Genomic DNA, 15,249 nt, shown 5'->3' with positions numbered 1-15,249 from the left:
CCACTCTTTCAGATGGATTCAAAATACTACAATTTGTAGGATCTGAAGTTACAGTTCCCAGGCTACCAGCAATGTGATGTCAGCTACTACATTTCAAAAACTGCCAACCTGGTTTTGGATACTTTTTTTTGAAGGAGTGAGCTCCATATATTTACAATATACATAAAATATGTACAAAATATACATACAATTGCATTAAGTGTGAATAAATATATATAGCTTCCATGTCAGATTTCCGGCTTAATGCTGTTTTTCCTGACCTGGAAGCAGGGGCAAATTAACACACTGGTCAATGGGGGTCCATTCCTAGGGGCCCCAGTGAAACCCACCATAACACAGAAACACTACGTGCAACTGCTGGATCAAAATATTCTAGTATTTAAAAATATTGTCAGAAGGGAGCAAGGCAGTATCACTGCTGACACCTGCCTATGCAGAGGGGCCTCAAATTTCCTTGGTGCTCAGGGCCTCAAGAATTCTTAATCTGGCTCTGCCTGGAAATGGAAATCTACAGCTCTCTTCCAAACTGTGAACTTACATCACTGAACAATTAAATACTGATGGACCTCAGGCTTTGTGTAGTTATAGCAATTAAACTTTGTGGCTCTAAAGGGACACATCCTCACTTTAGCAGGAAACCAATACGTTACATAATATAATGTTGATACCATGACTAAACAGCCTATCACCTGATTTCTTGTGAGCAATGTCACGAGAGACCTGCTAAAATATATACTGTATAATATAAAGACTGTTTTGGGCAAGTGGGATCTCAGCATTTGATAAGACTCCTTTGGTCTCATTTGGGCTTTACAAAGGCTGATAGGGTTACCACAACGTTCTCATAAGGAATCAAGTTACGAGTTTACCAGATGGTTTGTTTAACCTCAAGTGCTTACCAGCAGACTAAGAAAAACACACATATCTGACCTATTAAAGTGTTTAATTGTGAACTAGGGGGGCATTTTAAAAAAAATGCTCACTTATCTGGACATTTAAAAAAAAAACACGGGCTACTCTCTGTAGATGATAATTAAAACACATTGGAGCTTGCGTGGGGAATTAGAGAGTGAAATACTGAGTTTAAACTGTTAGCTTGTGACAGCCATCTGTCTTGGTAAAACCTTAATCCAAGAAACATCAGAACATTAAGCATTGCATCCAGTCATGTAGCGCAGCAGGGACATAAGATAGTTGGGACATAATCCAGCCAGCTGCTGCTCCATTCCTTTGTGGCTGTAACGGAGTCAATGGGATGATCAGAACCTGTGACGTGCCCACACTGGAAGAGAATCCAGCACAATGTGTTCAGTCATAGGAACAGGAATAGGCCATTTAGCCCCTCGAGTGTGTTCCGCCATTCAATAAGATCATGGCTGATATGTGACCTAATTCCATATACCTGCTGTAGCCCCATGTCCCTTAATAGCTTTTGGTTAACCAAAAGCTATCAATCTCAGATTTAAAATTAACAATTGAGCTAGTATCAACTGCCATTTGCGGAAGAGATTTCCAAACTTCTACCACCCTTTGTGTGTAGAAGTGTTTCCTAACTTCACTCCTGAAAGTCCTGGCTCTAAGTTTTAGGCTATGCCCCCTAGTCCTAGACTCCCCTAGTCCTAGACTCCCCAACCAGTGGAAATAGTTTCTCTCTATCTACCCTATCAGTTCCGCTTAATATCTTGCAAACTTCGATCAAATCACCCCTTAATCTTCTAAATTCCAGGGAATACAACCCTAGTTTGTGCAATCTCTCCTTGTAAATTAACCCTTGGAGTCCAGGTATCATTCTAGTAAATCTACGCTGCACTCCTTCCAGGGCCAATACATCCTTCCTAAGGTGCGGTGCCCAGAACTGAACACAATACTCCAGGTGTGGTCTGACCAGGGCTTTGTATAGCTGTAACATAATTTCTATCCCCTTGTACTCTAGTCCTCTAGATATAAAAGCCAGCATTCCATTAGCCGTTTTGATTATTTTCTGTACCTGTCCATGACACTTTAATGATCTATATACATGGGCCCCTAAGTCTCTTTGGACCTCCACTGTTTTGAGCTTTTCACCATTTAGAAAGTACTCTGATCCATCCTTTTTAAGTCCAAAATGGATGATGTCACACTTGCCTACATTGAAATCCATTTTCCACAGTTTTGCCCATTCACTTACTCTATTAATAGCTCTGTAATTTAATGCTTCCATCTATATTGCTTACAATGTTGCCTATCTTTGTGTCATTGTCAAACTTGGATATGTGGCTCTCTATCATCTAAGAAGTTAATAAAAACAGTGAATAGTTGAGGCCCCAGCACAGATCCTTGTGGGACACTGATCCGATCTACCTGTTTTAATTATTCCAGTTTCTTTCCTCTCCTGAAGGCACTGGGCACCCTTTAGTACTTTGCCCAATTGACCTTCCTTCATGCGTGAACTTGGACATTGTCAATTGAGACCTCACAGCCAAACCTGACCCTAATTTTCATACACATGTACTTTCCAGGGGGAGTTACCAAATCAACCTAGCCCAGGGGCATTGAGGCCAATTCCAGCCTACCCGACTGCCATCCGGGCTGAGATTAGTTAACTTAGAAGTAAGCCTGTATCTAACAGACCTTATGTCCCTTACTTGCTAAGCCATCAGGAGGAACTTGTTTGTTGAGTCTCATGGGCTATTTAGTTGCACTTTTCTCCTGTGGTCCGGCTGGCTTGTTCCTAATGCTGGGGATCCACCGTATCCAATGGATTTCAAAACCTAAAGAATAAGACACAAAAAAATTAACCCTTAAAATCCAGGCCTCTGTGTAGGAATGACCTGGTGTCACCAAAGATCCCCATCCTAATATATCGAACTGTGTAACATTGTATGTACCTGCTAGTATTGGATAATCTATAATCAAATGTACTCTATCAAACCCTGGCCTGAAAAAGTCTGTAAATTTCTTGACCAAAACAACAGTAAAGAAAGCTTGGTTTAAAAAAAACAATAGGGAAGATTTCTTCCCAAATCAAGAAGCCATTAGGCATCACCCCGGGTTCAGGCTAGTCACTTCAGACATTACTGCAATAAATGAGGCTCTCCAGACCATGCAATGAACCTCCGAGCTACTTGACACGATGAGAGAATGAGACATGACCGAGTCATTAATTATGATGAGCTCTCCCAACAACAACTTGCATTTATATAGCGTCTTTGACGTAGTAAAATGTCCCATGGTGCTTAACCTAAAGGCCTTCTCCCCCAGGGGTGTTGCAGGATTTGGCGCTCCGATGTTTTACTTCCATTGTGTGTATTGAGCCCAGAGATTGAATGGGATTCCACCAAATTCTACTTGGCTAGGAGGGAAGCTGAGCCCATTTTAATTTCATTCCCCTCTCGTCGTCCGACATGAAGTTGGTTAATTTCCAGAACATTCCTGTTTCCCATACATGTGTCTGTATGTATTTGAGCCTGTGTGTCTCTCTATCTGTGTGTGTTTATATTGTTCTGTCTGGATATCAGAATGCTGCCTGGGCTAGTAAGGATGCTATGCACTTTGGGGGTTGTACAACAACATGTAGATTTGGATGATGTGCTTGGATTGACCTGAGCTCTCTGATATCCCGATTTATATCCCATTCTTTCCTGTTCATATCTCATTTATGTCCTGTAAATATCCTGTTTTCTCCTGCTCTTACATCATTCTCTTCTGCTTGTATCCCGTTCTCTCCTGCTCACATTCCATCCCCCCCTGTTTATACTGCTGGGCAGATTCAGCAACACTGAACAACTTGGCATGTGTGATCCTGTTCGCATGCAGATGATGCAAAGTCATATTCATTCCCAATGGTCCTATTATTCCTGTGGAGCTTCCTCAATGTTGAGGATGGGCATGTATAGGCCAGCGATGTGGAATTGACATTTTTGGCCTGGCAGCTCGGTCTACTTATGGATGGAATGAAAGAGTAGTAATTTGCCTGAGACAGCTATGAGAAAAACCTTCTTGTAACATGATGTTTCCTGTTTCTAGGGAAACAGCCGTTCTGTAATAAGGATGAGGCATTAGAGTTCACTCACTGCTGTGTGCCTGTGTTTGTGCGTGCGTACACGCACCCAACTGTTGCACATATATGTAGCAGACATACTTCCAAGGGTTGAACAGCTCCAGTCTTGTTTGTTTTTATCTCCCCTGAAGGTGCAAACTCTGCTGGGATACAGTTCTGCAGGTAGTGGCCGCCATACTGTATCCTGTCCAAGTGCTGATTCTAATGTGAGTGTCCACAGGTTGTTCTATCATGGAGCATCACAACTGAGTCAGATCCTGGCTGTACCTTCCAGCAGAATTCACTGGACAGCAGTCAGGAGCAGAAATCCTGGCTCGCTTTTTTTCTTTTTCCTCAACCCTGAGGCATTATGGCCAATTATAACAGCCCAGCTGTTAGTCCAGCTGAGATTAGCTACCTCACCACTGATCATGAATCAAACTAGGGACCTTCCTGATTGTTGGCTCAGCTACTCACTGTGGTAACATCAGGGGAGCCAGCTAGCTTTTTAAAAAAAAAACTCTTTCACTGCTGTTTGGAACGTTTGCACTATGGCTGGTTTTGCATTTAATGCAGTGTGATATTCCTCGATGGTCACAGTCTGGGCTTTACGGTAGAGTTTTCAGTTCACTCCAGGCGATTTGATGAGCAATGTTATTATGACTTAATTTAACTGGTAATAGAAATTTTGCATTTTCGTACAGTAAAGTGGAGGTAGTGTCACTCAAACCTTGCATTTTAAGCTGCCCCAATGGCTCACTGGGTAAATACACCAATTAGTGGTACCAAGCTCTGAAGACCATGAATATTCCTACTTCAATCCTGGTCTCTGCTGAATTAATTGATCTCACCCAAAGCTGTACTACAGTTATCTTCCGTGCTCCTGGACTAAGGAGAGGAAAATCAGCTAGGTTTCGAGTTCCTAATCACTATTCTTTTGTAAAGTGTTTTATGTGTGGAGATTGAATGAGAAAAGGAGCAGGCTCAACATACATTTTACCCCAGGAAGACGGTGGGAGAAAATAGTGAGGGGAAAGAATACTTGTGCTCTTCCGCATATATTTAAACATATACTGTAGTTGTATTTAAGGGTCATTATCAGGCAGTTATTATAGTTGCTGGGTTTTAAAGGGACCTATGGTATCCCGTTGGTGGTGGACGAGGGCTGGAAACTCTGTTCCATTAAAACGTCAAACTTATATCTCCTTTTGATCCTTTTTTTTTAGGTTCCAAGCTGGGAAAGGCCTGGTGTTGTATCCAGAGATCGGCGACAAGCTGGATATAATCTGTCCGAAAGCGAACAATCAAGACCAGTATGAATATTACAAGCTGTACTTGGTGACCAAGGCGCAGTCAGAGACATGCAGCACCGTCATCAACCCCCACTTGCTTATTGCGTGTAACAAACCCGATAAGAAATTAAGATTCACCATCAAATTCCAGGAGTTTAGCCCCAACTACATGGGGCTGGAGTTCATTAGGGGCCAGGATTACTTCATCATCTGTGAGTACCCATGGGCCGGGGGCACTGTGATTTGTAACTGTTTGTTTGTATTGATATAATGTGAGATTGCTGGAGACAAACTAGCTCATTTCCAGTTTGATGAACCAGTGTATACATTCTACATGAAATAAACACTGTGTGACTAGAGAATCTTGATTCAAAATACCTAAGTAACTTTTTGCTGAGGGTCACAGCCACAACTGATGCCTTGCTCGAGAGACGTTCTCAGGAATACTGTTGACACTCTGCACCACAGAACAAGTGAATGCGGGTCTGTGCCTGTGATTCCTCACATGGTGAGCTGCTGATTTCTGTCACATCACTTGGGTAGTTGCTGAGTGGAGGCTGGGCCAACACTCAATTGGAAGGGAGAGAGAAATGATGGAAACCTATCATTTTATTAAAGCTTTCTCTTGCTGAAGAGGAAAGGGATCAACACTGAATCCCAAGAAGGTTAGTAGCCAAAAGTTGGACAGACAATAAACGGAGACCTAGAGAGACATGCAACAGCATGTCTTTTAAGGGCCACAGGTGAAGAAGAGGCAAGCCACTAGCAATTCTCTGGCTTGCTATTTCTATTGCATTGATGGATCCGTGAAATTATACTGTAGACCTGTGAATTTTGTCCCCTTCAGTCACGTGGCCTTAATTTCATGTTACAGGATTATCTCCCAGGTTGGCTTTAGGAAAGCTGGCTCTCTTTTGTGCAGGGACATAAATTCTGCTTTCGCATGAGTGAAAGAGCGTCTGTAATACATAATGACAAGACTCCCCCTTTATTCCACAATCGATCCCAGGAATTGTCAGGTCCAGATCAATGTAATTGGGAGAATGGATTGGGTCTGTGAGTTGGGGAGCGTGTCAGTCTGGCTCAGTGTGGTTGCTGGAACAGGTCGGGCTGGGTCTGTATAATGTAGGAGTGGGCTGAGTTTGGGTCTGTGAGATTGGGGAGCACATCAGGTCTGGGTCAGAGTGATTGGGGGATTGAGTCAGGTCTGGATTTAAGTAATTAAGGGAGTGAGTCAGATCTGCCTCATTTAACAGGGGGAAGGGTTAGATCAGGTATAAGGTGATATGAGCTTTTTCTTAATCTTTGTTCCATCTGAAATATGCCGATGAACTCCTGAGGGGTGGGAGGGATTGTTTCAGCTTTTTGCTGATGTTGTGATGTGTATCTGTGTACATACCAGTTAGAGGTAATTTGATGATTTCTGTTAAGTTCCACTCTTAGATGATCTTTCAAATAATTTTTGTTCAATATGACTAAATGGCATCCAGTGTTAGATGCTACCCTGGATTCAAATGCAGCCAGACTAATAGCATGGACGTCTCTATTGTAAGGTTCTACAATGAATCAAGTTTGGGTAGTCTCACTGTAACTCATAGTGGATATGGGTCTCAGCATGAAACTCCCACAGAGGCACAAGGATGTGAGTGCAGGGCAATGGAAATTTCAGAGGGGTGCAGTAGGGGATGTTGGACTTGGGGCAATGTAAGGAATCTTACAACACCAGGTTATAGTCCAACAATTTTATTTTAAAATCACAAGCTTTTGGAGATTATCCGAAGGGGATAATCTCCAAAAGCTTGTGATTTTAAAATAAAATTGTTGGACTATAACCTGGTGTTGTAAGATTCCTTACATTTGTCCACCCGACCCGGTCCATCACCGGCATCTCCACATTAGGGCAATGTAGAGGGAGCTTTACATTGCATGTAACCAGCGCTGTACCTGACCTAAGAGTGATTGACAAGGCAAGGTAGGACTTTGGTTGCACTTCCTGTCGTCTTGATGTATTGCATGGCACAGGGAGTTATAAGGCAGGGGCAGGGAAGCCAATTGTAAATATTAAGTAGAGTACAAATGAAGTACACCTGAGCAGATTCTGTTGACATCCAGCTGCACCTCAGTAAATTCTTTGTCTGTGGCGTGGTATATCAAGGAGGAAGGATGGGGGTGTACTTTATAAAGAGGCCTCTCTCCAGTAAAGATAAAGTTCTTACTACAAATCACTGCAGGTGTCAAATCATTTGTGAGTTGTAGCTGAAGTTAACCCAATAATTGACAACACTTCAGTTTGGCAACATTTACATAAGATTTTTTTTTTAAGTGGTTATGATCACTTTGAAAATTTACAAGTAGCTTTTTATGTTTTTGAATTTCCTGCAGGAAACATATGCACCAAAAAAACCTCCCAGGACTTGAGTAAATTGTATGTTTTGACAACTTTGCAAGCCCAAAATGGGACTGTTGCTTATTTTGGGGGCAGGGTGATAACAAGAATTGTCTGCATCATTACATGAGAGCTTTTGGATGTAAATTATAATTAATGACATTTATTTTCCTTTGTTATGCATATTTTTTTTTAAAATAAGCTGGTTAATGACTGGGTTACAGTAGCAGAAAAAGGAATTTAATGGAAATGTATTAAATGGTGCAGTGAAAATAGTGCACAAGAGGAAATAAAACCCTAAGGAGGTTTTTTTTAAAAAAAAGCTTTTCAAAAGATCACTGTCCCTTTAACCTGAACACTGCAGAATCAACCCTTTTTATTTGAAACATCCAATCAGTCAACTACATTTGTTGGTTACAACTATTTGATTGTGTAATTTATTGTATCAAATAACTGAATTGTTACACTTAAGATTGCAGGATAATTATGGCTGAGGAAGGCTCATCATTGGGGACAATATAGATTGTCCCCAAAGATCCCTCATTGCAGCATCCAATTGTTTCTTCAATGATTGCAGAGTTTCAACTTTAATACTATATCTGGATGTCCATTCCTTTGGTGATCACTCGGTCCTAAATTTGCTTTTTACTAGTTTGGACCTGTGGCCCCTTGTTTTAATCTTATGGTTTAGTTTAAAGTAATTGTTTGGATTTGCTTTTTCCATATCATTTACTATGTTATATACATGTAAGATAACCCTTCAAACACCTCTTTTCAAGGCTGAAAAGCCCAAGTTTTTCCAGTCTCTCTTCATAATGCAAATTTCTAGCACTAGGAGTCAGCTTGGTGACTCTTCTTTGCATGGCTTCCAACGCTTGAATGTCTTCCTTGTGCCTCGCTGACCAAAATGGATCACGGTACTCAAGTTGTGGTCTGACCAGAGCACTACAGTTTCATCATTACTTCCTCTGATTTATATTCTATCCTGCTCCCCACCACTGCCAAGCGATTAGGGCAGGGGTGGAGGGACTGGGTTTCTTGTGTATTATGAACTATTTTCCCCTTGCAATACACAATAAGAAATTCTTGTCTCCCCCCCCCCCCCCCCCCCCTCCTCTTTTGACAAAAACTGAAGTCCTTCTAAAAAATGAGGCATTCCTGAAAAAACCCATCTGGGAAAGAGTCACCTTGAGCACACATGAGACTGAATTTAAACCATCTGAAGAGAGACTGCTGATAATAACTGAGACTGGTTTTCTTCAAAGTTCAACAAAGAGAAGGAAAGATTTTAATTACTAGAAAGGGTAGGTGGAGTCTAAAGAAGTTAATTCTAGTATCATGCCCAAAAAACTTTCCTCCTGGCAGACTGTGCCCACTAATTGAATGACAGGCCTTGTTTCTGTTGGAGTCAGTAAGCAGTAATCGGAGAGTGATTTGACTGTGGAGGGATTGGGCCCAGTCAGCTTGCACACACTTTTCCTGTTCTACCCCACTGCCTGTTGCTATGGTTCTTGTGTGAACAATATCATGTAACTTCTGAACAACCAATCATTAAAACAAGAGCAATTGGAGTGAGGAGCAGCATCATACAGCCTGGAGGCTGTGACATTAGGAATGCCTGTAATGGTGCTGCCCATCTGAATACTCATTTTGAGATTGTCACTGTGTTCCCTTGTTACCATTTCCCTGCTGTAACTGAAGTGGATAATTCTGATATCTCAGGGTGCAGAGCCCTGGATACTAGGTTACAGCTCAAAGCTTTCCCAGGACCTCAAAACTATAACTCCTTATTTCCCTTGGTCTTTCCTTCCTCCTGCAATCTACAGCCTTTTTAAAATCCAAGTTTGGTGTTTATTCACAATTTCATGATTTACCATGCATTGTCTCTTGCTTTTCTCAGCCTTGATTTGTCCCGTAGAATGGGTCACAAATTTCTCAAATAATGCTTTTGTTTTGTTGAAACTCAGGAGACAGAAATTCATTTTTTTAGGGTATTAGCAATGTTACCATTTTGGGACAACAGATAAAGACCGGTAGGTGCTGGACCATGTCACATCCTCTCCCTCCTCTTCCCCCACCATCCCTCCTCTTCTGCCACCATCCTAATCAGGTGTTGTCTCGCTCTGACTTGCTCTGTGGCTCGCTTGCCTTCTCTGTCTGCCGCTCTGTGGCTCGCTTGCCCTCTCTGTCTGCCTGTCTGTGTCGCTCGCTCCCTCTCTGTCTGCCTGTCTGTGTGGCTCGCTCACTCACTCGCTCTCTGTGTGGCTCGCTCGCTCTTTGTGTGTCTCTGTCTCTGTCTCTCTCTTGTCCACTCCTAAATTGATTTTTACTGCTCTTTGTTCTTTTTGGCTCAAGAGTGTCAAGGTGATTAGCATTGGCAGCTGCCTATCACAGTTAACAGACTCAATCTGTCTTCGATCGCTCCGTGTGCTTCAAGGCCAGCACCTAATGAACTGAACTGCCCAGCGTGTTGTGTTTAATTGTCTTCCCATGACCGAACCAGAAAATAAAATTCAACACCAAATTCTAAAACTTTTAATAAGGTAAAGAAACTTTACACACTGGGGAAGTGGAAGAAGGTGGGAGAGCTGGGAGCACAAAGGCATGTGAAACATCCAACTCCATGAAATTGCCTCATAGGTTGACTGTCACATGACATCATTTTCCCTGTTGTGGATGAGGGCTGTCAATCCTTTGCATGGAGTTTGTCAGGAGGCGTGTAGAGAAAGAAAGCTTTGCATTTATGTAGCACCTTATCAGACCTCTTAGAGATGTCTTGTAATGTTTTCACCTAAAATGAATCTAGAACGTAATGACTATTGTGTAGGCAAACTGCAACTATTTTACACACTACAAGATCTCACAAACGGGGAATAAGATGAATGACCAGTAAATCTCTTTTTTGAGTTGGTTGAGGGAGATGTTACAATTTGGTCTTTTCATGATGCGTTTCTCATGCTTACAGGTAGTCTGGAGTTTTCATTAACAGATCAAGTTTATGATGAGGAAAAACATGTGCCTTTGTACTATGTGTGGCTTAGCATATCCCAGGTGTGGCAATTAACCCTGAATCACAGTCAGTCACTTACTGGAAAAAAACATAGAATACTCACTACATTCTTCCATCACCTTAAACAATGGAAAAATACCATATTCCTATTCATATTCCACTGTGTGCAGGCTAAAACTAGTCTTAAAAAAGGAGGTTGAGAGGTGATAGGATTGCTGCTTCTAGAATTCTAAAGGGACTAGATAATATAGACCATTGCTGTTTTTAGGATTCTAAGGGGACTGATGCAGACCATGACAAGCTATTTCACCTTGTCTGGAAGAGTAGAACCAGAGGACACAGCCTGCGCTAAATTCAAAATTAATCTGCGGAAACAATATTTCAGTGAGCGAGTGGTCAGTTTGTTTCAGACTGCTATCAGCAAGCCAAATCACAAAAGTAGCAATGCAGAGGATTCCATGGAAAGAGGAACCAGGCAAACTTCACACACACCTCCCAGAGATGGCAGATGTCTTTTTTAATTGTAATTTTCCATAGCAATGTAAAATCATATAAATACTGGCAGAAATTCCTGTTTCCATCAGAAGAGGAATGTTGTTCAGGACACCAGGAGAACTCTTTGCTCCTTGATGATAATACAACCACCTGTTTGTTTCCATGAAACCTCTGCATTGCTACTTTGATCAACTTGGCATGCTGATAGCTGTCTGAAAATATAATTTTCTCTGCTATTGGGTGTTAAGAATCAGTTGAGCTGAGAGTAATGAACACCACCGGGAGGAAACACAATTCCTGGTAGACGGAGTGATGAAGGGTTAATCTCGAGCAACCGGTGTGGGTGGCCGTAGGTACAATAAATTTGCAAATGTACAAGGGGAAAACATCAAAATTGCCACAAAGCACAAAGTCCCCCCTCCCCACTTCCCACTAGCCAGGTGCCTGTTGTGGGCCACTCGTCTGTGGAAACAGCCCCAATTCCTGAGCCGTTTTAGTTCCATTCTAGACTCCTAGCTATATGCCAAAACTCATTTAGAACATCTTTTATCAGACTAGGCTTTAGTGACAGGACAAGAGAATGAAGGTCAGGGTTTAATCCTGAGGGAAGAGCTGTCTTTTTTTTTAAATCCCTGCCCTGCTCCCTTTTCTTTTTCATTTAGTGCCTGCTGACCTCTCACTAGAACATCTTTTCATACTCTTGGGTGCAAAACACTGGGCTGAGTTACAACAGAAACATCTGATATTAATCTTCAAGATGTAGGACAAGCTTTTAAAGCAGTTCAGCACGAGCCACAACAGTTTGGCCTCATTCAGAAAGATTTTATGCCTCATGAAAAGTTCTGGGACCTCTATGATTGCTGGAAGCAAAAGGGAAGGGGAGGAGGTTAGGGAGACGTCGTAAGTGGGAGCTTTCTTCTGTTTCCTCCAACTTGGGCTGTGTTTGTACCGGGGTGGACAATGCTATCAGCCTATTCATTTGGCTCAAATCTGTTGGCAATGTTAAGAAGAGTACAGACTCTCTTAAGAGGACTGATTGTTTTGCAGTATAGTACTAGGCATGCACAGGAGTCTGAAAGATGAGTTCACTTATGGAGTTTGGGGTCTGGTTAGCTCCCAGCCTGATAATTCCAGTGATCAAATAGTTCACTGACAGTCACTGTCTTGGCTTAAACATGAAAAATGGCCACTTGGGCAAAGTACTAGAGGACTGCCCTCACCATTGCAGCTAGGCCTGATCTTGTCCACATATGAATACTTTCCAGCAAGGTTCTTTGGACAGCAATCAGGAGCAGGAAACCTGGTTGATATTTTTTTCCTCCTACTATGGGGATTCTGAAGCCAATTATAGTTGGGCCTGGGATCTTCCTAGTCTGTATGGTTCAGTACCACACATGGTCGAGAAGCCAACTTCCATACATGGCTCAGGATGACCCACCTGCATACTCCAGCTGAAGTAATATAATAAATCAGACCTGCCTATCTGTAAAGGCATTATAGTGTTACACACACTCAAACCCCTTACTGCCCAAACAAAAGAGGTGGTCTCTGTAACAGGCTTCAAACAACCACAACTTGTGGAGGACTAGGGCTGTCAGGTCAATTGATAACTGTAATAGTTTATTGTAAGACAACCGTAGAGCAACAATGATGTCTATTCCTCTGACCATTCTAATTGGACTCTGCCTTTATAAGCCTTTACTGAGGCATTGCATCAGTTTAAATTATTAATTAGCGTTCCATGGTCAGTGTCAGAGCTTTAATGGATAAAAAAGTCAAGTAGAGGATGAATTCAGAAGTGCTTCCACCGCCCCTCCCCCACACCACCAACACACTGTGTAATTGTTTCTCCAATGTTGAGACCTGTTGAGTTAAGTGGAGTGATTGAAGATTGTTCTGGAGTTTGAGGAAGGGAGGAGGGAGAATGATTTTAAAAAAAGGCTCCAACTTTCAACTCATTCATGTGATGTGATGATGCCCTTTGTTTGGAAAAGATCATACACCCACCTACTTCATTGATGTCCAGTTAATTGAACCTATTCTGTGAGCTGTGTCCTGTGACTGGAGTCCTCTCGCCACCCACCTCCCTACACGTTTTCACACACTTTTACACATGCTTCTGTTAAACGCATTACTTTCCAGGGGGAGGGGTGGGGGGCGCAAGATGCTGACCTTTAATGAATTTAGTGAGGCTGCATTCAAGCCTCTGATATGCAGTAGAACTGGTACCATCATCAGGACAGCCAGGCACTTGATGATTGCACAATCATTATAGTATAAAAGAAACAAAATACACACTTGCAGGGGTGGGTGGGGGTTGCTGGTGGGAGAATCAGAGGGAAGGTAAATTGAGACAAATAAGGAGCTGTTATAGCACCTCACCCAGAACATTCCTTCAACACAGCAGCACTGTATCTATCTAAACCTACCGTCTAAAGAGGATGTGGTCATCATGGTCGCAGTCTCTCGCTGGAGTCCACAGTGATGTCATTGGAACACTGATTGTAACTGACATAAATCACATGGATACAATTAACATATCAATTAGAGTTAATTGTATTCAGGTGGTGGGTATCAATTGGGGACTCTCATCCATTTATAGGAGGGAGTTATCTAAGGGGTACATGATATGTAAGGGGGATCTCTGAGAACAAAGGCTTGGAAGCAACTGAAGACTAGGCTCTAGTATTCTATCCTTCACCTGGCTATCTGACATTTTACATGACACCGTACATTCATCGTTTTTAAAACGCACTCGCTGATCTCCTCTGTTGCAGAGTGGAGGCTGTGAAATACCACGGACACTGGTGGCAGTGAGAGCATGCCTGCACAGTGAAGAGGCCTAAAAGACTGTGTGGGGGAAAAGCACACAAATAAGGAGATCATCACTGAAGGGCACAGATTAAGAACAATAGTGAAGGGTGAGGCGAAAGATAGGAGCACCAAGAAACAACCGGAAGGCAGGGATAAGGCATCTGAGAAATTAGGGGCCTTTGGAGATCACATTAATAGGATTTAATGGGTAATTGTATATTTGGAAATGTTGTATTTGCTCTTCAATATAATGATAGTTACCTTTTATATCTCCCTAATGTTTTCCCTATCACCCTTCCCTGATCGCTGACTCCTTGCTGGGGTACAGTTTCATCAGCACCAGCTGCCCTTCAGTACTTTATTCAATTCATCATTCTTCACGCATGAGTCTGGACGGTGAGTGTCGGCAGGATATTTCCGCAAGGCTGAGCCCAATATCTTTCTCACCTGAGTTCCTCAAACTCCAGAACAGTCTTCAATGTGCAGGAATGGACATGGCCTTGAACCTTGGCTGATTTCTTTTTGCACACTTTAGCCCAGGAGCACTGAGGCCAATCGTGGTGGCCCATTACCATCTCAGTTGACATCAGCTAATTCAGCACAAACCTGGCATTGAATCTGGGACCTTCCCAATTTCTATGGCTTAGTGCCACACCGTGCAGTGCATTTACCAACGGAGCCATTGGGACCAGGAGGTTAATGCCGACTTTTATTCTTTCTGTAGATGATAATTTGCCCCTTCCTCCCATGAAGTCTTGAACACGTGACTTGACTTGATTCCCTCCCAGTAGCGTGCTGCAAAGTGACATTGCTGATGGGCAGGAACGTGAACAGATCAAAATTTTCAAAAATATATAAAAAGAGTATGGTGTGCCAAATTGAATTTAACACAAAGTTTCCAATTCTAGTCACTGAGCAAAGTAAACTGGGTTTTGAGTCACAGCTGATTTAGAGGCTGCTTGGTTGAACCAATGCTGTCAATTGGAACTAGGAGAGTTGCAGAGGTCACAGAGGCTTAATACTTTTAAGATCATTAGATTAAAGAAGTGCTCTCGTCTGAAATCTTTGACCCACTGTGGAACAGGAGGGAACAAAATAAAATTGTTAATGGTGCAAAAGCAGAGCCAAGGTAACTGTTCTCAAACGTCAGCAGGGATTTGGAGAATTGCCAATGAACCGTGTTTCAATTGCTTGGATCCTAAGCCAGTCACAAGTAGCTTGTGAGTGTATTGGA

At 42.3% G+C, this 15,249-nt stretch overlaps 1 protein-coding gene across 1 annotated transcript in view; it reads left to right on the top strand.

Moving 5' to 3' along the window:
• Positions 1 to 15,249, top strand: part of efnb1 (ephrin-B1) — a 169,410-nt gene that overhangs the window by 90,736 nt on the left and 63,425 nt on the right. Inside the window, exon 2 of the mRNA XM_067997070.1 lies at positions 5,245 to 5,522. Coding sequence (XP_067853171.1) covers positions 5,245 to 5,522 — 278 coding nt within the window. The remainder of the gene's footprint in view (positions 1 to 5,244; positions 5,523 to 15,249) is intronic.

Source organism: Heptranchias perlo, chromosome 15, assembly GCF_035084215.1.
Source record: "Heptranchias perlo isolate sHepPer1 chromosome 15, sHepPer1.hap1, whole genome shotgun sequence".
NCBI classification, from domain to species: domain Eukaryota; kingdom Metazoa; phylum Chordata; class Chondrichthyes; order Hexanchiformes; family Hexanchidae; genus Heptranchias; species Heptranchias perlo.
This window is presented reverse-complemented; position numbering and strand designations above follow the sequence as displayed.